The sequence below is a fragment of the Chaetodon auriga genome, chromosome 19 (genome assembly GCF_051107435.1).
Source record: "Chaetodon auriga isolate fChaAug3 chromosome 19, fChaAug3.hap1, whole genome shotgun sequence".
Taxonomy (NCBI): domain Eukaryota; kingdom Metazoa; phylum Chordata; class Actinopteri; order Chaetodontiformes; family Chaetodontidae; genus Chaetodon; species Chaetodon auriga.
Genome location: NC_135092.1, coordinates 2,631,988 through 2,658,079, shown reverse-complemented (window position 1 = coordinate 2,658,079; position 26,092 = coordinate 2,631,988). Strand labels below are relative to the sequence as shown.

The 26,092-nt window shown below is 40.3% G+C and overlaps 1 protein-coding gene across 2 annotated transcripts; it reads left to right on the top strand.

Moving 5' to 3' along the window:
• Positions 1-1,799: 1,799 nt before the first annotated feature.
• On the top strand, positions 1,800-25,858 carry slc25a25b (solute carrier family 25 member 25b). Of its 2 annotated transcripts, XM_076757309.1 has the most exons (11): positions 1,800-2,667; positions 11,527-11,653; positions 12,067-12,154; positions 13,074-13,109; positions 13,439-13,550; positions 15,497-15,655; positions 15,801-15,953; positions 16,036-16,143; positions 16,592-16,759; positions 16,851-17,001; positions 18,395-25,858. In XM_076757309.1, exons 1-11 carry the CDS (start codon positions 2,314-2,316, stop codon positions 18,577-18,579), a joined length of 1,641 nt encoding a protein of 546 aa, XP_076613424.1. In that variant the 5' UTR covers positions 1,800-2,313; the 3' UTR covers positions 18,580-25,858. The 2 variants fall into 2 exon arrangements, with proteins under 2 accessions (XP_076613424.1, XP_076613425.1); XM_076757310.1 differs by lacking the exon at positions 13,074-13,109.
• The last annotated feature ends 234 nt before the right edge of the window (positions 25,859-26,092 follow it).

The window sequence follows — 26,092 nt, the reverse complement described above, 5'->3', positions numbered from 1 at the left end:
GACATCCTCCTGCATCTTTGTGCTTACAGTTACAGTTTCCATACAGATGGGTGACACTTATTTTGGGTCCAATGGTTTCATATGATTTGCTCGTAAAAACATGGCGATAAATTCCTCGGAAGGTGTTTGGGAAAGATCATGTAATTTAATGTAAATGTTCTTGTTCTCTCTAATGTTCTTTGGCGGAAATTCTTTGCAGGAACCACCTCAGGAAATTATGGACCTGTTAAATAATGCATTTCCCAAATCAACACTTACAGTTTGATATTGCAAAAGAAAATGCCTGTCAATAAATGTGTGTTGTAACTACAGATGGGATGACAATTTAAAGGACAAATCTGAATAAATGAGTGGAGGAACACCAAATGCAGATGTTCCATACAGGGCACAAGGGCTCACTGAATGGAGCATGAAAATGATGGGAATGATGGCATGGCGTTCACAGTCACCAGATCTCAACCCAGTCAAATATCAATGGGAGATTTTGGAGCCGCATGTTAAGATGGCACTTTCCTCCACCGTGATCCAAACACTAAAGACAGAGTATCTTTTGGAAGAATGATGTTCATCCATTTATGGAGAATCTATGCAAACAACAACAACAACAACAACAACAACAACAACAACAACAACAACAACCAAAAAAAGGTTGTTTTTAAGTAATGATTAGCATTGCATTTGTAACCTCTTCTACCTTTACATTAAAACATTCATTAAAAATCTAATGAAATAAGAATGCATTTTAGATTGTCCTTTGGCTGTTCATCTCAAATCTTTTCTCTTGCTGTGCAAAGGTTAGTATGGTGAGTCAAGAACAGGAGAAAAAAATGTAGTTCCATATTACTATGTTGCCATTTGTTTCATCTCATACATTGACTGATGAGCAACTGAAACAAGGTGTCAGAAACTGCAGGGAAGTATTAGATAGATAATTAAACTAGTGTATGAACAACAGGAGTTAAATTGGATGGAACATTGTCAAAGGGTTTGGGGTCAGGGAGGGCGAGACCCTCCTAAACTCTGAATCTTCTGTTACGAGGTCGTTAGATTGAGTTCTCCATAGCACAGCAAACAGTGTAGATGGTTTTGTGGTTTAAGCAGATCAGTAATAGTAGCCAGCAGTCACAAGTTTCCTGCTGTGTCCTGTGCTTTTTACTGATAGACACTAAATAATGACAATAAAATGTAATACAAATGCAATGACTGATTTAATTTACTAAAACAAAGCACTTTAGAATATGATAAGTTTGGTGTAATATGGTAGGCCTTGTCCTTCTTTTTCTGTTTTTATTTATTTTATTTCATTCTATTTTATTTATACTCTTTGTATATAATGTATACAAAGATATATAATAATAATAATATTATAATAATGTATAATAATAATGTATCTATTTTATTGTCTGTTTGTTGTACTTATTCTATTTTTTACCTCTCCTTTTATTCTGCTGTTGTCAGAAGAGAATTTCCCCTGGCTGGAATCAATAAAGTCTTATCTTATCTTATCTTATCTTATCATATCTTATCTTATCTTATCTTATCTTAATCATGAAATTGTTGCCACCACATTTCCCAGTGGCTCATTTAACTTATGCGTACCTCTAATCTTATAAAGCTTTCAAAGGTTCTGCTTTGACAACTTTTTTCTTTGTGCATTTAAGAACAGAGGGCTGGAAAAAAAAAAAATGTTTGACTTGCAGTCAGTAAAAACGCCGGCTGTCACTCAGGCAGTAAAAATCCTAACCTCTGATGTAGTCACGCTGTAATCTCGCGTTGTACGACGAGACTTCTGGCGCACCCGGCTCCCGGTGCTAAATCTTCTCAACTCGGCAAGTGAACGGCTGTAACATATGGGAATAAACATCTTATCCACAACGGTCTGTTAAACAGGACACGTATTTTCATGATGTGCGATACACGAGCTCCGTATAAACTGTAATGGTCGATGCTGTGAAGATATTTTACGGTCAGGGCGCTGACAGCTCAGGATCTTTATCTTGTCACCGCTTGTCGCCTCACCGGCAAATAACTCTAACGTTGAGGTTATGTTGAAAACAAACGTTAGCTAGCTGAGCTAATTTATCAAGTGGAATTAGTGAGAGGACCCATTTTCACTTCACGTATGTGTTCGCGGTGAAAAGCCACCAACACAGAGAAGTTAACGGGCAGCTGGTAGTTTTCCTTTCTGTACCGGCAGGAATGGAGGACATGTGACGTGGTAGCGCTCGAGGTGTAACGGTGGCCTGTAGTTCTCTTTGACTTGGCTCTCAGCCGGTTGACATTGTAGCTAGAAGAGTGTTCATCTCTTCACCGATGCACCAGCAGGACTCGTTGATGCCTCACTTGCTCGGTGATGTATTGTGCCAGTGCCGATCCGCCGAGACCCACCCAGGGGTCGACCCGGGCGGCGGAGGCGGGCATACCGAGGATCCCCCCTCAGCCTCCCAATCGAAACCGGTCACTCGACAGCCCGTGGCCGGTGAGTGGCACCTGGACCGCGGCCAGTCAGCGCATCCATGTGACATGTGTGGAGGACCTGAGCAGGAGCACAGACTGAAGGTGCTGTTCCAGGTCCTGGATGTGAACGGTGATGGAGGCATTTGTGTCAACGACCTGACCATTGGCTTGAAGAAGTTAGGGGTACATCGCACTGAACATGAGCTCAGGGTGAGTTGACACTGGCCTAGTTCATCTCAGATGAGTCGTTGTCTTTATGTTTTATTCTTCCTGTCTTGTTCTGTTGCTGTCCGTATTTCTGTCTTTACATTGCATTTCTCATTGGAAGATAGCAGTGCATAATTGTGTAAGAAAATACTATTCTGAATGCGAGGAAAACTATTGGGTATAATTTGTCAGCAAGGGAAATAAGTAACAACAAGACACTCCGATAAAACAGCACAACAGCTGGGAAAGCCCCAGAACTGTGGAACATAAGAAATGGACAAATATACAGTATCACAAAAGGCTGTTGACATATTTTGGGGAAAAATGTAAAGCCACAAGTGAATCCAAATTTGAATCAGATATGCAAGTGACCTAATGATTTGGTTATTTGTGGGCCAAAAGACACCTAGTGTCTGGATTAAAACTAACTAACTAAGTTTGGTTGACAAGTGAAAGTTGATTTCACTTGTCTTGGTTCTCATCGGTGGATGATACATATTTGATTTTATACACATCGTGCAGCAGTTGTAGTCGCTACTTTGCAGAAATAGTGACTGAGGGAGTGCCATCTGACCTCATCTGATGCCTGGACTGGAAGCAGATCAGAGCTGTGGAAATACCTGCTTCTTTGGAAGTTTCTGTCTTTGTTTACTGAGGATAGTCACATTATCTCAGTGCATTATGATGCATTAGTGCATTATTATTGCAGTGGCTGAACATGGTGTAGGTGCCAGGCATAGTGTCAGCATTTGAGAAATGCAGTCACCCTCCTGGTGTTTTACTCAATGTGCATTTAAGAGTGAGTGATGTTGCAGGAAGGTGGACAGATATGTTCAAGCTGACTGGCCTTGTCAAGCCACAGGTACAGATATAACAGCAGTTGACTAGAAGTTAGTTTTTAAACACACACATAGTTGAATCTTAAGATTAGCTACAGCAGAGTCTCAGTGATGGTGATGGTGATAAACTTGTGTGGAGAATGGTACACTTTAGATACATTTTCTGTATTGCATGTTCTATACCAAGATATTTTGATGTATTTCGACTCAACAGAGACATCAGTGCAATGTAATAAGTTTGTTTGCTGCTGTTTTTCTTCCTGGGCGTTTTGGTAATGATGATGATGATGATGAACATGTTGATTAATGCATAAATAGGGTACAGTGTGCTAACAAGTGTATGTCAGCTGTTGTGTTCACAGCTTGTTTCTGCTACCCCCAAGTGGCAAATTTAATGACACACATTAAATCGCAAAAACAGTCACAAGATTTGTGTTAAAACGGTTTTAGAATTTTTATATTCATTTACAGTTTGATGCTGTGAAGACCAAGTACATAATATAGTATGTAGTGTAGTTTTACCATAGCAGGGCCTGTTGACCATTACAAATGTGTTATGCATGGTGCTCAGCCACTGTGGAGCGTCAAATGTTTAACAGTCATACGTGTGATGCACACCCCCTTCCAAGAAAAACAGTATAACACTAGTTTAGTAAACTGTAACACTTCCTCTTCCTACCATACAGTGTGTAGGAAGGGTGAGTTCAAAATGAGATAAGTGCCCGTTCTCCATGAAGAAGAATTTGCAGACCACCCTCCCTGCTCGCTGATAATATAGTGCTGACTCACTGCCATTATTCAGTTAACCAGAGACAACAGCTTGTAAAACCTACAGTCAAATGACACAGCTGCTCACTGCCAACCAGTCGAGATGACGGACGACCAACGAAAAGTGCATTTAGAGAAAAGACATTGTGCAGGAGACAGGCATTAGATTGAACAGTAATGTACTGATATTCCACCAAATTAGACTGAAGTCTTTTAAAACATATACACATACAGATACAAAGCAACACTGACTGAAAACCAAACTTTGCATTGTATTATATTGTAATGTATTATATTTTAGCAATAAGGCATGAACATTTCTTTCTTCTACTTCTATAATGACAGTAACAGCGACATCAATAATGTCTTGTAGTTTAATAGTAAAGCAAAACAGCAGCAAAATGGTACCAGTAAAACCAGGTCTTGTAATTCAGGTTGTGGTCTGAGCTGTTACAGACATGAACTTTTTGAAAGCCGCGTCATGGTTCAGTTGTGACCTGTTATACTAAGCCTAGTTGTGTGCAGTCACATGTTTATAGTATCATAGACAACTACAGTTGACATTTTGAGTCTGTTCACCAACATTTCTTCCTCCAAATAATGAATACTTGATCATCTGGTAAAACTGGGAAATTGTTTACAACTTGTCTGATCACCTAAATTCTTGGTTTACTTCACCCACGGGACTGTTGCCACACCCCCAGTTAACAACAATAAAATTGAGGATTAAGATATTAACATGAACAGGAGTGACAACTCAGGCTGCCCAAACATGCTTTGCAGGGTATGGCTGGCAATATTATGTATTTTTCTTTTTGCCAATAACCCCCACATAAAGAACAAAATCAACAATAAATATAAGCTGCTAAGAAGTGTTTGTATCAAAGCCTGAAATATTTTATTCCTCTGAGCTCCAGTGTTATCCAAAAACTATTGAAAACACATCAGTGAGTCACAGTGTTGCACTGGGTGACATGTTCCTCCATTACCATGAACACACACACTGTAGTCTATTTTGACTCAGTCCCACACACACACTGTCCTGCTGTCCCAATTACTCACTAGAGCACCAAATGTGGTGACCAGCTGGAAATTACAGAGCCTTTCCAACATTGAAACTATATATTTGTGAGGTGTTTTTAAATGTTTATGTCTTCAGTGGTAACCATCCCTTCCGTGTCTGTTACTAAGTGTTCAGAGATGGACTAATACACTGCTGGTTTTGGTCTTTTCATGGGATTTGTTATAATAATGAAGAAATGTAATAATGCCAGCCTTATCCTTTAGTAAGTGGAGACTTTTCTTTGCTAAAATGTAAAAATCCCTCATGCTGGTGGGGAGAGAGTAGTTATAGTATTTGTGAATAGGGTCTTCTTGCAGGTTTTATGGTGGATTTACTGTAATTAAGAGAACCCTTGTTTCTGTCAATAATCAATTGGCCTGATCAGTAGGACCGGACTGCAGAAAGCAGCTGGAGATAATGAGGATTTTATGAAGAGATGGACATACTTTGCTGCGTCACGCTGTAGTTTTCCCAGCGGGAGGAACTCAGTGCACTGACAAGAAAAATGTGGCGGAGCTCGGTTGCCGGGTGGATGTGATCGCCTGCAGAATGCTGACGGTGTGTTTGGAATGACTCAGAGGGAATGCAGAAGGACAGTGAGGGAGGCATCACTCAGCAGATTCTCTGCTGTGAGGAAGGTGCCACTGAGGGGAAACCCTGAGCGCTACCCTGCCCCCTCCTTCTACTTTGGCTGACAAATGAAAGCATAAATTAATTTCCATGCTGCTATTCTTCCTCCATTGGCTGAGGGGCTTGTTCCACGACAGTCAGACCTGCTAGTATGGGCTGCAGTGATTGGTCGGGCTTGGCTGCAGTGAGGATGCAGGTTTCTGGAGGCTCTCTCTGCTGCATTTCTCTAGCCGCTGATACTGAAGCTGGCTAAGTGGCAAATCCTGTCTGTCTTTCGCTGCTGCCATCATTTTATCATTCTCAACAATGTGAGATATTTACAATGTGAAATTCTAGGTTTGATAAATTGAGAACTAATCGTGCCTCAGAACTTACATGGTCAGAGTTAGTTTGGAGCATTTTGTTTCATCTTGCTGCATTTGATGTCTATGGACCTGAGCCTGGAGGTCTGCCAGTGGAGTGTTTTTAATGAGAAAAAGATCCATTAAGAAGACGAGACACGGAGACACTGAACTTGAGCAGTAAAGTGGAAGAAAATGGAGGCGCCCTCTCTGCAGTCCCACACTGTCCTCAGATGATGACCTTTCTACACTTAACCTGCTAATTCAACTCTTTGCTTTCAACCAACAGACACAGTTAAGTGTTGTTGTTGTTTTTGAGTGGTGGGAAGTCACCCGGTTTTAGGATGCTGCATTACATGGTGAGTTTCCTGTGCCAGAGACTTTTTGGCATGACACAGTGTAAGCCTGCTGAAACGCAGTTGCAAGGGGAGAAAGAGACTGAGGCTACTGGGAACTGCAGAGAGGTGCAAGCTGGTGTCCACGAAAAGACTGCACACTGCACCGACAGTAAAGAAAGCAGCAGAAGTAATGTTACTCCAAAGAAAACCACAGTATTAATCATGGTGGCACCACCTACGGATCTTCAACAGGTAGGATAAAGCCGGTGGCTGTAATCTCTTGTCCTACTTACAGTAATGTACTGTAGGTCAAGGATGGGGAACCTGTTTCTTATCAAGGCTCATTTAAATTTTTATAACATCCTTTGACGGCCATACTCGGATGTTTTTCAGAGGGGTAGCACACAGGGGTGTCACTAGTGATGATGATGATGATGATGATGATGATGCTACTTGCAGCTGGTTTTCCATGGTTGGGTCAGTCGATCTCGAGTGGAACTTAGTCTTTGCAGAACTGCTCTCAGAAACAGGTTGATGCTTTGCAGCTCAATGATTTTGTGTGGTTGGTTGTCAGCTGGTTCCACATTAAAGAGCACAGCAAATATGTTCAGTTCCTTCTATTTACTTTTCATGTTCTGAAACCTCTCACCAAATGCCTGAAGGAGTTTCCACATTCATCAGCATATTCAGATGCCATAGCAGCTTTTGTTCTTGCACAGTAGGAAAATGCACAGTTTTTCCTCTTTCTAGTTGCACTTGCCACAGCTTTAATGTCACTTCAAATGATTTGATGTTTGAAAGCAGAGAGCTGAGAAGCTGGCTGGAGCTTGAGGTTCAGCTCTGAGAGGTACCTGGTAATGTCCACCATGAAGACACAGACACTTGCTATCACTGAGTTTCCGCATCAGGTTTTGCTTCATCTCAGTGAATTATTCCAGACAAACAGACACTTTGGAACTGTTTTACTTTATCCGATGTTAGCACCTCCAAAGGGCCTGCAAGGCACTTCACAAATTCTCCTTCTGAATGAGGTTTCAGCTTCTTAGTTTTTAGCTGACTCGTCACAAACTGCATAACACTGCCTCTGTCAGAATCTGGTCTTGTAAAAGCTCCTTGTTGGGAATCCAGACTCCACTGAAGAGCGTTAACTTTATCCAAGTGCATTTGTCCTTGCAGCTCATCCAGTTTACCATGGTTGAAGCTGTAATGACTCTTGAGATGAGCCTTTTTCATTACTATGAGCTCGTCCCCACAAACTAACTGAGATACACTGGCATACCTTTTACTTCAACAAACACATAACCTTTTGTTCACTTCTCTTTAATAGCGCAATACTTCACAACTACTTTTTTTTTTTAACTTTCACTATCTCTTTAGCGCCTCTACTAACTACTTGGGGCAGGCAGCGTGATGTACCAATACAGCTGTCTTGCAAGCTCACATGACTTGGGCACTGCTTACCCCTTTCTCGCGGGACGTGAGAGGAACTGTTGTTGGTGGTAATGCAGCTTTATTGCATCTTTGTTGTTTTCTTTTGGAAGCCTAAAGTTTCCATCTTGAAAAAAGGTAGTTTTAATATTTTGAGTCATATATTTTTAAACTCAAGTGTTTACAGAACAATTACTAAAGGTGATGCATACCGTTACCTTGATATAAAATTTCATATGCCCTGATAGAAGATTTTGACTGTATCACCCACCCCTACATTTAAATACCAACAACAGGTGTCAGGTGATCAAACCTGCCATTTACTCTTCAGTTCTCCAAAAAACTTCACTAACACTCAAAGTTACAGAAAATGACCAGTCAGTGATATTATGGCATGTTGACTTCAACATCTGGTGTGACACACTCCTGTGCCTATGTAAAGCCTTACAGAGCTGCTGAGCATGGCGGTAGGCTCTCATTCTAGTTAACTTGTTTACCCAGTGCTGGTTCTCTGAGTTAGAAGATCTTTTCCAGGAACACACCTGTCCTCATTTAGACATTTACACTTGGATGCCCGCAAGTACACACACACTGATTGTTTGGGAACTGGCAGCTCTGGTGGAGGGATATGTGTCTTGCACTGTACCTTGGTTGTGAGGAGGGTCAAGCACTGCTTTTTCACTTCACCCAACACAATTTGTGTTCCAGTCTGGAGATTAAACAGGAGCTTGATATTTTTTCCCTTCTATTTTTGATCTTTATTGCCTTTTATCTCATTCCAAAGTGACTGCTTTTCCCTTCTCAAGGTTTGCTGTTTGCTGCTACAGAGATCTTTTCTGTTACCTCAGCAGGGTTTCATCAGCTCTGAGCAGCAGTCCAGACAGAGATGAAAATGTGCAGTTGCTATCTGTGTGTTTGTTGTTGTATAATTTAGTGTGCCATAAATGGCTAATGAATGTATTTTCATCTTGTTTAGTCCCTTAGTTAGTTAGTGATAGTTTTTTCACTTTGGTCGTGGTACAACTGCAAGGAACATAAATTACTGAAAGTGTTTATCCATTTTTTTATATGACTTACAGTGGAATTAACTAGAGACTAGAGTGTGTCAAGGAGATGTTACAGATGTCTGCTTTCCTCCTGTCTTTACTCAAATGACCACTTATGTTAGACAGTGTTGTGGCTGATTGTTAACCTGTCAGTTGTTAGCCATTGTATTCAGGTATGAGAGGAAATAAAGCAACTTGCATGGAAGTGAGCTATCAGTAATTATGATATTTGTGATATTTGGCCTAGATACCGTGCACAGTCAAGCAGCTTTGGTCAAATCATCTCATGACAGCTGCACAGTTTACATTAATGTTTCAGCAACTCTGCATAAAGTATGATGACTGAACTTCTTGAACACTTTTCTTTAAATGGTTTTTAAATAAGTCATTTTATCTCATGGCATTACATGTGTATGTTTTTGAGAAAAGGCGGTGCACCATCCAGCTGCTTATGGTCAAACATAAGCATGGTGTTTACCATGTTAACAGCTGATGGTCCAATGGGAAGCAGGCTGCAGTGCTGGTGGGCAGGTGTTGAGCTCTGTATATGCTTCATATCGGTGCTCGAATGACACTGTTTTTCAGGAATATTCCACAAAGAGCAAACAGTCTGCCTTCTATGTAGTACATTTACTTCTTAGTGCTTTCAGTTAGACAGTAGAGGAAACCTGATGTGTCTGTGTCTCTATGTCCCCGTGTCCAATGTGGACCACAATAAATTTGAGTGTTTTGAATCAAATGGATTACCGTCTGGAACAAAGTCAGTGTTCAAGCTGAGCTTATTTCTCCCTTCGCATGAATTGGTGACATATCGTATGTGGAAGGTATGGTAGGTTTTAAGGTTTTAAGATTGTTTGCTTATTTGCAGAATTGAGGGTACAGTTGGCTTTGTTTCTGTGCTGTGTAGATGATCTGTCTCAGTGCAATAAGGGTGAACCTCTCTTTTTACCAATTGCCTTTGTCAAATGATACTCTCATGTACTGTTTATTACAGGTGGCTTCTCAAATTCTGTGTATTTTTAAATGTGGCATCATGTATTTGAGTAATAATTTCTACTCATTGTCAAAGATCAAGTGCTTTGCCAATGACAGCAACTTATACAAATTAGGCTTTTTTTACTCATGTAACATCCATCTTATTAAGCATGTCATAATCTGTTAATAGGTTCAATAGAAGTAGAAGCAATAGCGATGCTACCTGGGAAATTGCACTGAGAGTCACTATGCCTCACAGCTTGTAAAGTACTGTTCACTGTCCAGAGGACCGCTTTATAAAAAGTGACTAATGGTGGCGTCTGTGTAGCAGTACATCAGTGTACACTGATGTACCCCTCTGTGTCTTTTTGGATACTATCCAACTATCCTACATACGTAGATTTAACTGGCCAACAGGAATGAAGCAGGCAGCTCCATCTCCACTAGCTACAATGATAAAATGGTGCTTACATGTTAATGCATCAGTTACTAATTATTTTCATTAGATATTAATCTGTCAGTTATTTCTTTGATTAATTGATGATTGATTGATTAATCATTTAGTCTGTAAAATGTGAAAAATGCCAAGGAGTCCAGGGTGACTTCTTCAACAGTCTGAACCCCAAAGCTATTCATAGTACTGCAGCTGCATTACCTTGCCATGTTAATGTGTTCTAACTTTTAAAGATGTAAAAGGCAAAACATGTAAAAATGCTGATCATATCCTTTTAGTTGTTTTTTTGCAGTGATATCATGAATTATAAAAACACAATGGACTGGTCTCTACCATGTGGGTCACATGGCTGATTTATTTCAGTCAGTTTTACCCCCTTGCTAGCAGAGCAAGTCATTTGGCAAAGTATTGCTTAGGTTCATCTGGTGATAGACAAACATGTAGATTTCCTCTGTAGCCTGTAGACCCAACTGTTCCTTCCCTCAGGTAGCCATTTCTTCCAGTGAGTGCATATTCATGTTCCAGCTAACTCTTAATTCCTTGTAGAAATCCTTCCATTTGGCTTGACAGGCTGTATTGGCAAAAAGTGCCATGGACTGTTCAAGATGCTTAATAGCCTTATATGTGTGATGGCTGTAAAGTGGTCTAAATTGCAGGCTGAGTCAACAGTGCACAGATGGCAGGAGATGGAGGAAGCTTCCTCGCTCTGACCTCTGCTGCTGTTTGTGACATCACTCTGTCCACAAAGTGAAATGGCTGCCTTTAATAACTGCGATGAACAAGTTCAAGTTAATATCCTTTACAGATAATGCTGCTGTATATACAGCTAATGCATCATGATAGCTGAAACATGTTGACCTCATTTAAATACTAAAATGAGGCAAAATAGTCATGAATTGCTGTCCCCTGTCCCTCACAAGTTTGTTTCTCAATGAACACGTGTTCCTCAAAGGGTTCTCTTGTCTCTTCTCTCCTGACAGAAAATAGTGAAAGCAGGAGACAAAGACCTGGATGGACAGTTAGACTTTGAGGAGTTTGTTCATTATCTCAGAGACCACGAGAAGAAACTTCGGCTGGTCTTTAAGAGTCTGGACAAGAAAAACGATGGTAAGCAGTCTAGAGACTTACTTTTCAGGTCTATTTTGGGTTCATAAGTACAGATAGGATCTACACAGTAGACAAATAAATGGGTTTTCCTCAGTGATTTGGGGTCCTCACAAGAGGTGGAAGGAGAAGAATGTTCAAAAAGCAGCAGTGGCAGTGATATCTTAATTCTGATCCCTAGTCTGGGTTAAGATCCAAATAAACTCTGGATCCTACAATTCCCATAATGCAATAAATAGCATCTTTTTTGTTACACTTGATAAAGCTTCTCCAGAAACTCAAAAGACATATACTCCACCTGTGTTTACAGGCTGAGTGTAACACACTCTGACTAGTAAACTGACCTTTATGTATATAATCAGTGGAGTTCACCTTTAATGAATAATTACAGTGCCTAATCTATGTCTGTGGTGCAGGGCGGATAGACTCACAAGAAATCATGCAGTCTCTGCGGGACCTGGGAGTGAACATCTCTGAGGAACAGGCTGATAAAATTCTCAAAAGGTGAGAGTGATGCTGTGGTCCACATTCTTTAATACACTTAACAGATTTACAAATCCCTCTACTCTTTTCTGTGAGTTTGTGCCTGTGATGTCTCTCATCTTTTTCATTCTGTAATATAACTCACATGTGCATGTGATTGCATTTAGACAACAACTACAGGCAGCAGTTAGGTCATAGTTGGGCCAGTTTTTGTCGCATTCTTCTCTTTAGCCTCTTTCAGACATGTACCTCTTTACATAGAAGTGTAAGAATAAGCAACTCTGAGTTGCTTATAGACCTGATAATAATCTTGCGTGGTCAGGCCCGAAATATTTCTGGATCATTTTCAACATAAGTCTGAATTGGATGTCATCAGACTAACATAAAGGCTGCAGCAGCAGCACAGAGTTAAATACACAGAGATTGAATGGAAGTCCTCTTCCACCTTTTTAAGAGCCCTGTAGAATTGATTTTCTTATTTTATTTATTGTTATCATCTCCTTTGCACGAAGACAATGAAATCAGTTTGATAGACCAGAAAACACTGTAAATGAGGTGATTTTACATTCTCCCAATGTTATTCTACTTTATCCTTTTGTTGCCAAGTGTCATTTAGTGATCGTGTGCTGTGAAACATTTTGAAAAATGTAGCACAATTCTCTAATAAATGATAAAATTAATAAGAATATTTAGTTGAGCATAATGGCCTCATTATATCTGATTGACAACAAGCCGTCACTTTAACAGATACATTAAGCTAGCAGTGTTCCATGTGTGAACACGGCTTTAGTCTTTAGCAGTGGTGCCTGTCACTGCTCATTGGACCATTTGTTCTATGTATTTAGCAGCAAGTGGCTCATGTTGTTAAGGCCCAGTGTGTCTAGTTCTTCTAACCTCCTGTCTGTGTTTCTGTCTGTCTCTTCTCTCTGGCTGGTCTCAGAATAAGGAGGGGTCATATCTGGGCCCCTATCTTGTAGTAAGTAGTAGATTCTACAGTCTGCTTGCTAAGCTAGTGCAACACTGATCACCATTGCATAGTGTGTCTAATTCAGTTAGCAGCTGCCATTTTATTGAGTGATTTTAAATGAAAAGAACAAGAAATATCACATTGGCCAGACAAAGAAATGCTATGATAATATGGTGACTCAGTTGTGGCACAGAGCACTCAAGCATCCTGCTACAACAGAATGCACTTGAACTCATAAAGGAAGCCATAAAAACAAATGTTACTATTATTGAGAAGTAAAAGAGCATGTGATCACATTTGTGACAGTCTGTAATTCCTGTGTTATTTTACGTTCCCAGTATGGATAAAAATGGCACAATGACAATTGACTGGAATGAGTGGCGGGATTACCACCTCCTGCATCCAGCAGACAACATTCCTGAGATCATCCTGCACTGGAAACATTCCACGGTAACAACAACAACATGGTTCCGACAGACAATGATGAAAATACCAATGAAACATTAATAGGCACTTATCCACAAAAGTAATAGTAATGAGAAAAGGATTTTCCAAAGACAAGAAAAGTTTGTTGCTATAAAGGGAAACTGAGCACTTTTTTGTCATGGTGACAGCAATTCATAGCCATTATGTTTAATATAATGCTGTTAATATTTTTTTCAAATTCCTTTTGCATTATATTTTTATATGTTTTAAAAGGACACAACTTCAACTCTGTTATCACAATAATTTGTTGAATTAAACCCACTTCAGACAGGATTTATTAGAATATTGCATGCAGCAGTTAGTGACCTTAATCCTGTTCAGACTGCATGCCAGATTTTCACCCATACCCAGTAATAATTACAGCCACAGTTACCTGTTGTTTTCAATGCATTCTTTGGTCGTCCTGTAATTTAGATCCCAGATGACCAGAGAGACACGTTTTAAAAGTGCATGTGAGTTTCAGTTTCATCAGCTCAGTGTTTGAATTCTATGTCGCAACTTAATAAATAAGAAAGGATTTTTCTGCCTGATAGATGCCAGCACATTAATACTCAATCAAACTCAATACTCATCAAATAGACTGCCACGTTGTCACGTTACAGGCGAGTCTGCATTTGTATAGCTCAAACCGATTCTATGTGCAGTGAGTGAGCAATGCCAGTCCTCTTGTCATAAGTAACCTATGATTAATAGTTTTTTCTCAGGCTTCTGACTGGTCAGCATGGCGTTAGAGTGAGAGCTCTATTGCTGCCTGCTGATTTGGCTTGCTCTTGACAGCGCTGTTTTTCAGACTTGTGTCCATCCTTGGAACCTGGTGGAAATGTTTGACATTTAGTCCATGAAAATGTGTGGGAACCCTGAATTGAGTTTTTTGATTTCTGTCCAAATTGAAGCCAAGTATTTCTCAGCTCTGAGGCCACATTATTAAAATGTCTCTTTTTATACCTAAAACAGACCAATATACAGTTACACTGGTTTGTCTCAAGTAGCTCAGCAGGACAAAACCATGAGCATCACACAAAAGGGTATAAATTCAATATTATAGCTACATTTGAAACAACTGCTTCCAAAAGTACCTCTAGAGTTCTAATGTGAAATGATTGCACTGTGACTTGAACATCTAGACTGGCACATCTTTAATGAGCATGGTGCATGATGTTCATTGATGTCATGGACTCATGCCTCTGGAACTCCAAAAGGCAACTGCCACAGTGCGTGATGACAGTCCCTTCCTTACAAAAAGAAGTTTATTTAAATATACTATTAGTATACTTCTTTTAAACTAAAAATGAGAGAGGATACTTTCAGTTGACTTTTGTTGTACTTATCAGAGATATACTTAACAAAGTTATACTTAAATATACTTATACTGATAAGTATACAGAAAAGTCTAAGTATATTTGGTTTATACTTGTACCTGAACTTTTGATCGAGATATACTTAGGAAAGTATAATAATGTTCAAGTATATTTGGATTGCAGTTGTGCTTATTCTTTCGATAGTAGCCTATTAAAATATTTTTCCCATACATATTGGCTTCTTTGAAGTACACTGCCGTGTAGACGTGTGTGTGTGTACATCCATTTGATATTGCATTGATATTAGTATACTTGCTGCATAAAGTATACTTGGGAAAATGTACTTAAGCTTTACTTAAGTATACTTAATAAAATGAACTTGAAGTATACTCCTTTTTTTTAGAACTGCCACAGTGCGTGATGACAGTTCCTGCCTACTCTCGCAACGCAAGTTCAGTGTGTAGACGTGTGTGTGTACATGCATTTGATGTGTGCACACATGCACCGTTTGATATCTTCCTGTCCGACAGCTGAATTGCGTTCAGTTGTCTTGTGTGAACAGTATTGTTGGCATTAGCGTTTCCAGGCATGAACCCTCTGCTTCCTCCTCAGATCTTTGATGTTGGGGAGAGTTTGTTGGTGCCTGATGAGTTCACGGCAGAAGAGAAGAAAACAGGAATGTGGTGGCGACACCTGGTGGCTGGAGGAGGAGCTGGTGCTGTGTCTCGAACCTGCACAGCGCCGCTGGACAGGCTCAAAGTTCTCATGCAGGTAAAACCCAACACTCAGCTGAGAAATGACAGAGAATTTTGGCAATTGACTCTCAAAGAGGGATTTTCATTCTTGTCAATGTGAACAACGGGATGTGAAATAGTGATCACAGTGTGACCGTTTGTCCTGGTCCTGGCCTTCCCAGGTTCACGCCTCCAAGAGCAACAGCATGCGCATTGCTGGGGGCTTTGCCCAGATGATCCGAGAGGGCGGTGTGAGGTCACTGTGGCGAGGCAACGGTATCAATGTCATCAAAATTGCACCCGAGTCTGCTATTAAATTCATGGCCTACGAACAGGTATACAACAATACAGCTGTGACTCCAATATACTGCCATATTTTCAGTTGTTGATAACAATAAAGGATGGCCTATCCTTCAGATTAAGCGATTGATTGGAAGCAACCAGGAGACGTTGGGCATTGCAGAGAGATTGGTGGCAGGCTCCCTGGCTGGGGCAATTGCTCAGAGTAGCATCTACCCCATGGAGGTGAGAGACCACTGAACACAGACAGAATGAGACTATTTTTCAAGACCGTGCTTAAAAAACAACTCCAAGCAGCCATTCAGCTTGTTAATTGTGTAATTGTCATTGTTTGTATGCAGATATATCCAGCTGGATTCTTTTTGTCTTGTGACTGACTGCCAATTTTAACTTTTAGCCTTGAACTCATCATGTGAAACTGCACTGTGACCTCTTATCTGGAGGAAATCAGACCTTTACATCTAGACTCACAGACCTTCAGTTATGCACAAAGCGTGAGCGAGTCATTTATGTAAATGAGGTTCATGACAAAGCTTATTTTCATATCCAAGATAATGCACGGCACATGTCAGTCTGTTTGTTATCTCTGAAAGATTTTCTACAACTCTTGGACAACACAGTGGGGGTTAGTTTCATCTGTCAGGAGGCCTGACATCACTTCTTGTACTCTCAGGTCCTGAAGACACGGTTAGCTCTGAGGAAGACTGGCCAGTACTCAGGCATCTTGGATTGTGCCAAACATATTTTCCGGAAGGAAGGCGTGGCTGCTTTCTACAAGGGCTACATCCCCAACATGCTGGGCATCATCCCCTATGCTGGCATCGATCTGGCTGTCTATGAGGTGTGTGGTTGTTGTTGTCATGGGACAACTTCTCTTTTTGTTTATTGTTTTTTTGGTTCAGTCTGACTCCTTTGCGCTCCTCCTCTCTCAGACGCTGAAGAATTCCTGGCTGCAGCGCTTCGCCACAGACAGTGCTGATCCAGGAGTGTTTGTGCTCCTGGCTTGTTGCACCACCTCCAGCACCTGTGGTCAGCTGTCCAGCTACCCACTCGCCCTGGTCAGGACTCGAATGCAAGCACAAGGTCAGTCATTGCCAAGCTCTACTGTATGATTATGAGTTTCCCAAAAGAGTGATTACTCATTAGTCAGCCAGTTTATTAGAATGAGTGGACTTCATGCAAGAACATTTTTGTATTTTTATCCTAAATCTCTTACTTTTTCTGTGAAGCTTGTTTCTATAAGTTTTCCAGATTTGATCCAGAAAACTCTACTAACAAATTTGTCTGAAATCATTTGTCTCATACATATTATATTATACATAACATTTTGTTTACTATGACATACGTTTCTTCATTTTCTCTCCCCATTACATCTCTCGACGAATGTGCCTCCAAACATGAACATGTTACTACAGCTACGCATAGCACTTTAAATGTAATACAGCATCCATTGCTATAAAAACTGTGGCCGCTGAAATACTTTGGGCTCTCGAGGTGACCTTTTTCACTTGACAGTGCATTGAGAGTACATTTACATGATGCTTGAAAGAACTGTTAAGAAATGTTGTTTGGAACAGGGCCGACATGCTAATGTTGCCACAGTGCTTTTCAGACTTGTGTCCATCCTTGGAACCTCGTGGAAATGTTTGAAATTTAGTCCATGAAAATGTGTGGGAACCCTGAATTGAGTTCTTTAGATTTCTGTCCAAACTGAAGCCAAGTATTTCTCAGCTCTGAGGCCACATTATTATCATGTCTCTTTTTATACCTAAAACAGACAAAACCATGAGCATCACACAAAAGGGTATAAATTCAATATTATAGCTGCATTTGAAGCAACTGCTTCCAAAAGTACCTATAGAGTTCTAATGTGAAATGATTGTTCTGTGACTTGAACATCTAGACTGGCACATCATTAATGAGCATGGTGCATGATGTTCATTGACGTCATGGACTCATGCCTCTGGCACTCCAGAAGGCAACATGTGAGTAGCAATGGTGCAATTGGAGTACAATTAAGGGCAATTTGCTCACTGAATTTGGAAACATGCATTCTTGAACAGAGAAAATGAGGTTTTAGAACTGCCACAGTGCGTGATGACAGTTCCTGCCTACTCTTGCAACACAAGTTCAGTGCGTAGACGTGTGTGTGTACATGCATTTGATGTGTGCACACATGCACTGTGTGATAACTTTCTGTTACCAAGGACTTTGTTTCCATCATCTTGGCTTGAGCTGAACTAAACATGCCACAGCCAGGCTGAGTGAGTTTGGGCAAAAGTGCACTGCTATAAAGGAAAGGTCTGCGCTGCATTATAATACAAGACAAAACGAGAGCATCCTTGGGAAATGGAATGTGGTGCACTAATTGTATAATTTCATAATCATTGGAAGCCAAAATCATAATTGAAAATAAAATTTGATTGACTTCCTATACCTGTGTTTGATGAGCCTGTCCTCCCTTTGTGGTCCTCAGCTACCCTGGAAGGAGGCCCTCAGATGAGCATGACAGGCCTGTTCAGACATATCATTAGGACCGAGGGGGCCATGGGACTCTACCGAGGCCTGGCACCCAACTTCATGAAGGTCATTCCATCTGTCAGCATCAGCTACGTGGTCTATGAGCACCTCAAGTTGACACTGGGGGTCCAGTCAAGGTGAAGAGGGAAACAGAGAGGAGATCAAGACGCCAAAGGTTTTTTTTGCTTGTCTTTGAGCTGAAGATTGACTGAGTTTGGCTCTAAGGAACATGCAACTGACATTCAGCATATTTAAATCAATCAAATTCCAGGGTTTAAAAGGTGAATGTGAGATGATGTGAATGAAGACGAATGTAAACTTGAAAGCAGAGAATTTGATGAAGACTTTCTAGATGCAGGAAGTCTTCATTGAAGAAGTCTGTTATTTGCTCTTATTTAAATCTTTCTTTTAGCATCAGCAGCTGTTGATCTTAGCTTAGGAAAACACAAGTTTACATTAAATGAATTTAAGTGGTTTATTGGTGTACCAGTAAAATGCATCTGCTTGTTTTGGGCACTGACATTGATGTGGCAGGAGCAGTCCTGCTATAAAAAGAAGCTTTGTCTTGAAGGGCTTTGCTAAGGCGTATCACGAAGCATTTCCCACATCTTCCTACTGGAAGGCTTGAACACTACTGATCAGCGAAAGTACACTGCACAAAACCAGTGTGGATATAACCTCTGTATGTAATATGCTCCTTTACGTTGATCTAGATGAAATCCACCGCTTTGTTCTGTGTAACAAGGTGATCAATGGTCAAACAAGACCTAATTAAGTAATGAAATTAGTGAAAATGTATTCGACTGCAGCTACTTTTTTATATCTACAAACATTACTGTGGATTGGGAAACTAGGAGCTTTATGTCATTGATGGTAAATGGACCATTTATATTGCGCTTTTGTAGTCTTAATGACCACTCAGAGCGCTTTTACAGTCTGTTCCTTCACTCTGCCCAAAGGTTCAGCCTTCCCATTATGGCCACTCCAAACTCCCTCAGGCCTAAATGTGAACTTTCCACAGTTCACATTAGTTTGCCAAAACAAAGGGACGAATGTTGTAATGTGACTCACCCCTTGTCTCCAGCGCTACCCTCACATTTTTTACTCCACTTCTTTAAGGATCTAGGAGTAGCATTGTTGGTTTTATGTTGTTTGTTCCGTCCCACACTTTTGTTTTGTGGATGAAGTTTTGAAGAGAATGGAAAAGTCTTGATTTATGATTGGTTATACTATTCCAGTCATCATAATTTTCATTTGAATCGTCAAGTTGGAGATTAAGGACAGCCTGACCTGTCAAACAACTTGACGTAGTGCACTTTGATGTCCTTGTTTCTAGGACTGGGTCAGTTTCGGAATTTACTGTTCCAGAGTTCCAGCTTCAACCGGTTTGATTTCATGCGGACTAATTCAAGTGTTTGTCATGGAATATTGTAACAAATCACACAGAGACAAGAAAAAGAGTGCTGTTAACTTTATTCAGTACAGAGAACAAGATCTCATAAACACTGTCGGAAAAATACATCTATTCAATTCAGTTTTATTTATGTATCACCAAACCACAACAGAAGTTGTCTCAGGACACTGTCCATGTAGAGCAGACCAGGACCATACTCTTAATCTACAGAGCCCCAACAATTCCCCCATGAGCGAGCACGACTGGGACCAAGAAATGTCAAAGCTACTTCACTAAAGGTTTAAACTTCAAACTGGCACAAAAATGACATTTACCAACATAAACCACCATGTTCTGAAGAGACGCATTACAAACACTACCAAAAAGCAACATTTGCATTTTGGTACAAAAAACAGCTAACTGCTTAGTCCAGCACGAGGCATGCATTATGAGAAATGTGGGCTGTCGCTACAAGATTAAAGATTTGCATTGATCTGCATGGCACGGATGCAGGCAGGAAATTTGCATGAAGGCAACATAAAGGGAAAGTGAACATGACAGAAACCCTTCATTTCTTAACAAGGCCTTTAATGTGAAGGGTGTGCAGGAATGTGTTGTGGGAAAACTCATTAACTTGCAGGTTCAGCGTTTGAAATTTTGATTTTGAACTTATTTTGACATCAAGTTGCACCAGGCCGAAGTCTTGTTAAATCTATTATTTTGATGTTAAAATTAAGAAGAGGAAAAGTTAAGTTGAATGGTTTTTATGAGAAATAAAAGCCCAATGTGTCTCTCAGTTGTCATTCATGGGCCCTCACTATGTTCCACTGAGTCAGGCACAACACATCCTGGTAAAATTTGCCATTCCCGGTCCTGTTCAGTATTTGGCTCAATATATCAATTATTTTTTTATTGGCCCAACACTTTTTGATGCAAATGTACACAGCAGTGACAGCCTTCCCGATGGCTGAATGAGTGGCATTTACAGGATAATGACACTTTGAATTTCATTTTGTCACCAGTGTTTCCCTTGAGTGAGCATCTTTAAAGACATTCAATTACATTCAGTCTGTTGCTTTAAAGAGCGAAGTGTAACCACAAGCAGGAAATTACTAAAGTGTTCCCTGGTGGGTACCTTGCATTTATACTTCCTATTTTAGTGTTGCAATAGAACCACTGAAAGAAATAGCAGCACATTATTATAAAGGTTATAATGTCAGTGAACTGACTCAGTAATGTATATTACACAGCATATCTAAAGTTTGCTAACATTAGCTACTGAATATGTTTGTAACAAAATACAAAATGCTTTGAACCTCATTCAAAAGTCATAGACATAAAAAATCTAAATGAAGTAAAGCAACAGGATGATACTCTTTTTTGTTTTTTTGCTATAAATCTGTTGGAGGATGAAACACCACACGTTCTTCAAACAGTGTTTTTCTTTGGTAATGTCATATTTGCAACACTAACAGTACAATGTTGTGAGGTTAGTGTTCCTCCTAAAACTCTACAGAATCTTCTTAGAAGTCTCTTTGGGATACACCTCCATTCCTCTTGGAATCCATATCCTGTTGCCGCTGGCAGGATTTGACATGCGTACTTCTCATAAACATAACTCCTAGACCGTTTATGATATGTAGACAATTCAAAAACTACCAGAAAGCAGAGAAATCATTATAGTGGCCCCCAGGACTTCCACAGCTCGACCATTCCAATCACAGACAAGATTCACTACCGTGTCACACATTTGTAACATGAGCTTCTCAGTACTGTAACTCCCTCACCCATTGAAGTTGACACCCAAAAGAGCTCCAGGAGTTTAGCCACCTCTCAACTGCCACCTCTCGACTCCAGGTGAAATTTTCTCACACTTTACAAAAGTACCTGGGCTTGTTGCCGTACATGGCAGTGCTGGACCTACCAAAGGTGGCAGACTTTTGGAGGACAAATTCAATTTTCCATGTGGCCTTCCCCTCCATGGTCATGTCCAGGGACAGGGTCATGGCAATTTCTTCCAATCTGCATATGAGTGATCCAGCAGAGGATGCACTCAATGACCAGAAGAAGGGCACAAGGGAGTATGACTGTCTCCTCCAGGTCAGACCTCTCCTGGACATCATGAGGAACTGCAGCATGTCGGTTTACCATCCATAGCAGCACATCTCAGTGGATGAGAGGATGGTTGCCACAAAAGCCAGGATTGCCATCAAGCAATACATGAAGGCCAAGTTGATCAAGTGGGGGCTGATGTTCTTCGTGCTGGCTGATGTGAATGGCTACACACATCAAGTAAGGGGCTCTCTTATGACGTGGTGGCGTCACTGGTAAATAAAGACTTCCTGGGGTCTGGATACATAGTTTTCTGTGACACCTTTTACACAAGCCCCCTCCTCTTCCGTCACCTGGGCTAGCAGGGATTTGGGGCCTGGCAAAGGAGTGTTGATGTTCCAGCCACCACAGAAAAAGTCAGCAAGAGGCTCCATTCACTGGATCAGGGATGGTGACCTTTTACTTGTGAAGTGGATGGACAGCAGAGAGGTCTCCATCTCTACAAACGTACATCCTGTTTACAATGGGGATACAGTGCATCGCTGGCAGAAGGCAGAAGAACAACATCAGAGGGTCCCTGTCCCCAAACCAACAGCTGTGAGCAAGTACGACAAGTCCATGGGAGGGGTGGACACATCGGACCAGATGGTTAGAACCAACCCCACCCACAGGAGAACCAGAAGGTGGCATGTGAAGGATTTCCAGCAATTTCTGGACATTGCTGTCACGCACAGCTACATCCTTCACAAGGAGTTATGTGCCAGCCAGCAGCAAAGGCCCGAAATACACCAGCAATTCCAGGAGGAGCTTGCTGCATTGCTCCTTGGAGTCCCACTGGACGGCAGGCCACAGAGGACCCCATCACTTCCGTGTTCCCACGAGCCAAAGACAGGAGAAGGCACAGAGAGCCAGCCTGTGGCAACGGCAGTGCACTCTGTGCAAGAGAAGTACCCTGTGGCAATGTGAGGTATGCAATGTGGGGTTCTGTCTGCAGCTGGAGAGGAAATGCTTCAGGGACTACCACACCAAAAAACATGCAGAAAAAATTGAGAACCAAAAGGCCAGGACTGACACTCTTTTTGTATATATGTAAAATAGTTCAAAGTTCAAATTGTTCATGGGAAGTTGTTCATGTCATTTCAGAGTTCTTATCCTGTTATAAACTCGAAAAATCCAAATCCGTTTTTTGTCTTTTTTCCCTTTAAACTGTTATCGCACAGTCAAAAACCCACAGTAATATTGAATAACTGCCAGATATTGAAAGTTGAAGTGATCTTGGAAAAAGGGGCAGAACTCACTCAATTCATAATTGAGTGAGTTCTACAGCCATAAAATCCAAATAAACCACTGCATTTTATTGTCTCTGTGCTGCACTCTGTCGATGACAATAAAGTTGAATCTAATCTAATCTAATAAATCCAGGTGGCCTGAAAATAATTATAGTCATAATATTACATGACAGTATGATACCACAGTATATCATTCATCATGTTCACCTTTAGTTTCCCAGGTTCCCTTTGCACAGATTTAACATTAGCCACCAGGTAAAAAATCGACTTTGTGACGAGGATTTACTGGTTATATTGCTGTCAGTGTTTTTTCAAATGTTGTTGGGACTCTGAAACTAAGGAATCTCAAAGGAATATGTGTAACTGGCTTGTCAGCTCAAGACATTTTCCATTCTTGTACAATGTAAATAAACACTCCTTTAAGTCACATAGCAGGACATGGAAGCAGAGGCAGCAATCTCGACTGATGCCTGTGTCAAATGATCACAGATTCCCCTGAGTGCCTTGTGTGCCAATCCTCTCTTATGTAAACGTACCTGAATACTATTAGAGGTGGAGTCTGTGGAGCATTGAATGCACTTTAAGGTACTCTGCTTTAATCCCTGTTTTTTATTTATTACTGTATTTATTTATTTTTACAAAAAAGGATGAATGGCTGAATTTATGATCTGTTGGTTCTGCTCAATATGTAATATTCAAGTGGCATTTTGAGTAATCTGTGGTCTTGGTTAAAAACTGAGGCTCTTGGTTTGTTTTTGAGTGATAGAAGTGACTGATGTGGTTTAAAATTCAAAGCCTCAAGGATGTGGAACCCCAAAGTGTTCACTAATACTTAATAATCATATGAATACATTGTGTAAAATATATTAAGGAACCAATCATTTGTGAAATACTTGAAGAAAATTCTTAACTTATTCTTATAAAAGATTTTGTCGTTGGTCATTCTTTGCTGGATATAATTTTTATTAGAGTACAGATATTTTTATTTCAAATGCCCCTTCTCAGAACTTCATTTCATACTGGCACTTTTATTTCATGTAAAGTTTTATTATCTAACTTTGCTTTTCATTTCATTGGTGTTTCATTTCATGGTGTCGTCACGGCCTGCCCACCGTTCATGCCTCCTGCCTCTCTGAAGCTGGCAAGTGCTACAACTGCTAAACAACTTAGCCAGTTAGCTAGAGCAACAATGTCAAATTAATGGTAATTAACCCTTTTTAGTTTTTTGCCTTAGCTTAAAAAGGCCGCTCATGCTACCTGCCTTTTCATCTAACTAGCTAGACTAGCTTGTCATCTTGGATCATAACTCTGTGTGAAGAGCCAGTTTTAGCAGTGTTAGCTAGCTCCTGTCAAATAGAGCAACACGGTGAAAGTAGAAAGTCTTTTTTGTGTCTTTCTCTGCGCAACATCTTTAGAATAAAAGTGTGTCAGACGTAATATTAACTAACTAATTATTACTTTGGCAATGTTGTTGATCTAGCTAACACGTGCTAACTGGCTAAGTTATCTTGCCATTGCTGAGCTTGCAAGCTAAAGAGACAAGAGGCATGTGATAGGCTGAAAGGTGCGAGGGGATGTTGGACCACTGCTGTCATTAATAGTGACATAAATTACAAAAAAAGAAAATGTTTGGAAAAAGATCCTTTCAAATAAATAGAAATGAAATTGTATAAATCTCGTACAAAAATAAGATGAAATAATAGTTTAGAATGAGTTCAGTTTAAAAATCAAATTTTATTTTTTGTCTTAGAAATATTTTGCCTAATTTATTTATATTACTCTCATTTTAGAATTATTTATTCATTTGCTATTGAACACTTTGGGGCCCGATACAAAGATTCTGCCATGACACACATTCTAAGCAGCGAGAGATACAATCCCAACAAGATCTTATCATATTGAATCAAGCCTGTATTGTGGAAAATACTGTAATAAGAGGAAGGATGTGTTCATTAAAAGAGCAGCTCCCCTGCTGATCAAAGCAGCGTGCTGTACACTCTGTGTGTCTCTGGTAGAACTGCAGTCTCACATGTTGGACTCTCTGCTTGTGACCTGCAGAATGCTGCTTTTGTCAGCTGCCTTAAGCACCATGTCTGCATTTGAAATCACACTGTGTCTTTGTAGCAGGTGGAAAGGAGATGATGGGTTTACATCTGCTCATTTGATTGTTGATCCTTACAGGTGTAGAAGCAAATGTCTCAGTCCATCTCTCTCTCTTTGCTTCTATTTCTTTTTCGCTCAACAAGTGTGTATCTGACCCCTCATTCTGATATCAATTCTGCATAAATTTGTGACGCTGAATGATGTCAGTATGTGGCTGCATGCAAATGTTTTCCATATTTTGTACAGCGTAAAGTAACCATACGATGTCTTAAATGTAGCCCTTACTGTATGTTGTACTGACCAGCAGGCAGTTAGGCAAACTGCAAGCGGGACTTAAAATGTACACAAACTACTACACTATACAAACTGAAGGCTACAATGCATATTGGTAAATGCTGGCATAGTTTATGAAGTATATTCAGTATATATGTTGCTATTTTATTATGCTAGCTATATGTGACAGAGATGCCAGAATGAGTATGTGAGTTCTTGTACAGCAGTTGTTTGTAGATGCATCCATTGAAAGAATGTTGGGGTGTTATGCTTGTATATCTCAGATGTGAAATAAACTAGTTCAGCAGTGTTTTGATTTGGGCTCATTTGATGTTCATCTCTACAACTGAAATCATTCCTGAGTTTGCACAACGTGACAAATGTTTGTTGTTTATGTCAATGTCATAAAAAGCAAAGCTTTACAATCATCTTATATGATGTTATTGTCCTTTCTCAAGTGAGTCATCACCTGGAGAAGACATTCACCTGAGACTGTAACGTCCAAATGTCACATCAGGTTTCAGTGGTAGAGGGAGACCGAATG

What these genes read in the sequence shown, in the direction of transcription:
- slc25a25b (XM_076757309.1), top strand. Translation starts at nt 2,314, where the DNA reads ATGCACCAGCAGGACTCGTTGATGCCTCACTTGCTCGGTGATGTATTG. An exon ending in AATTCATGGCCTACGAACAG is followed by an intron (nt 15,954 to 16,035) that starts GTATACAACAAT and finishes CCTATCCTTCAG; the next exon opens with ATTAAGCGATTGATTGGAAG. An exon ending in TCGATCTGGCTGTCTATGAG is followed by an intron (nt 16,760 to 16,850) that starts GTGTGTGGTTGT and finishes CTCCTCTCTCAG; the next exon opens with ACGCTGAAGAATTCCTGGCT.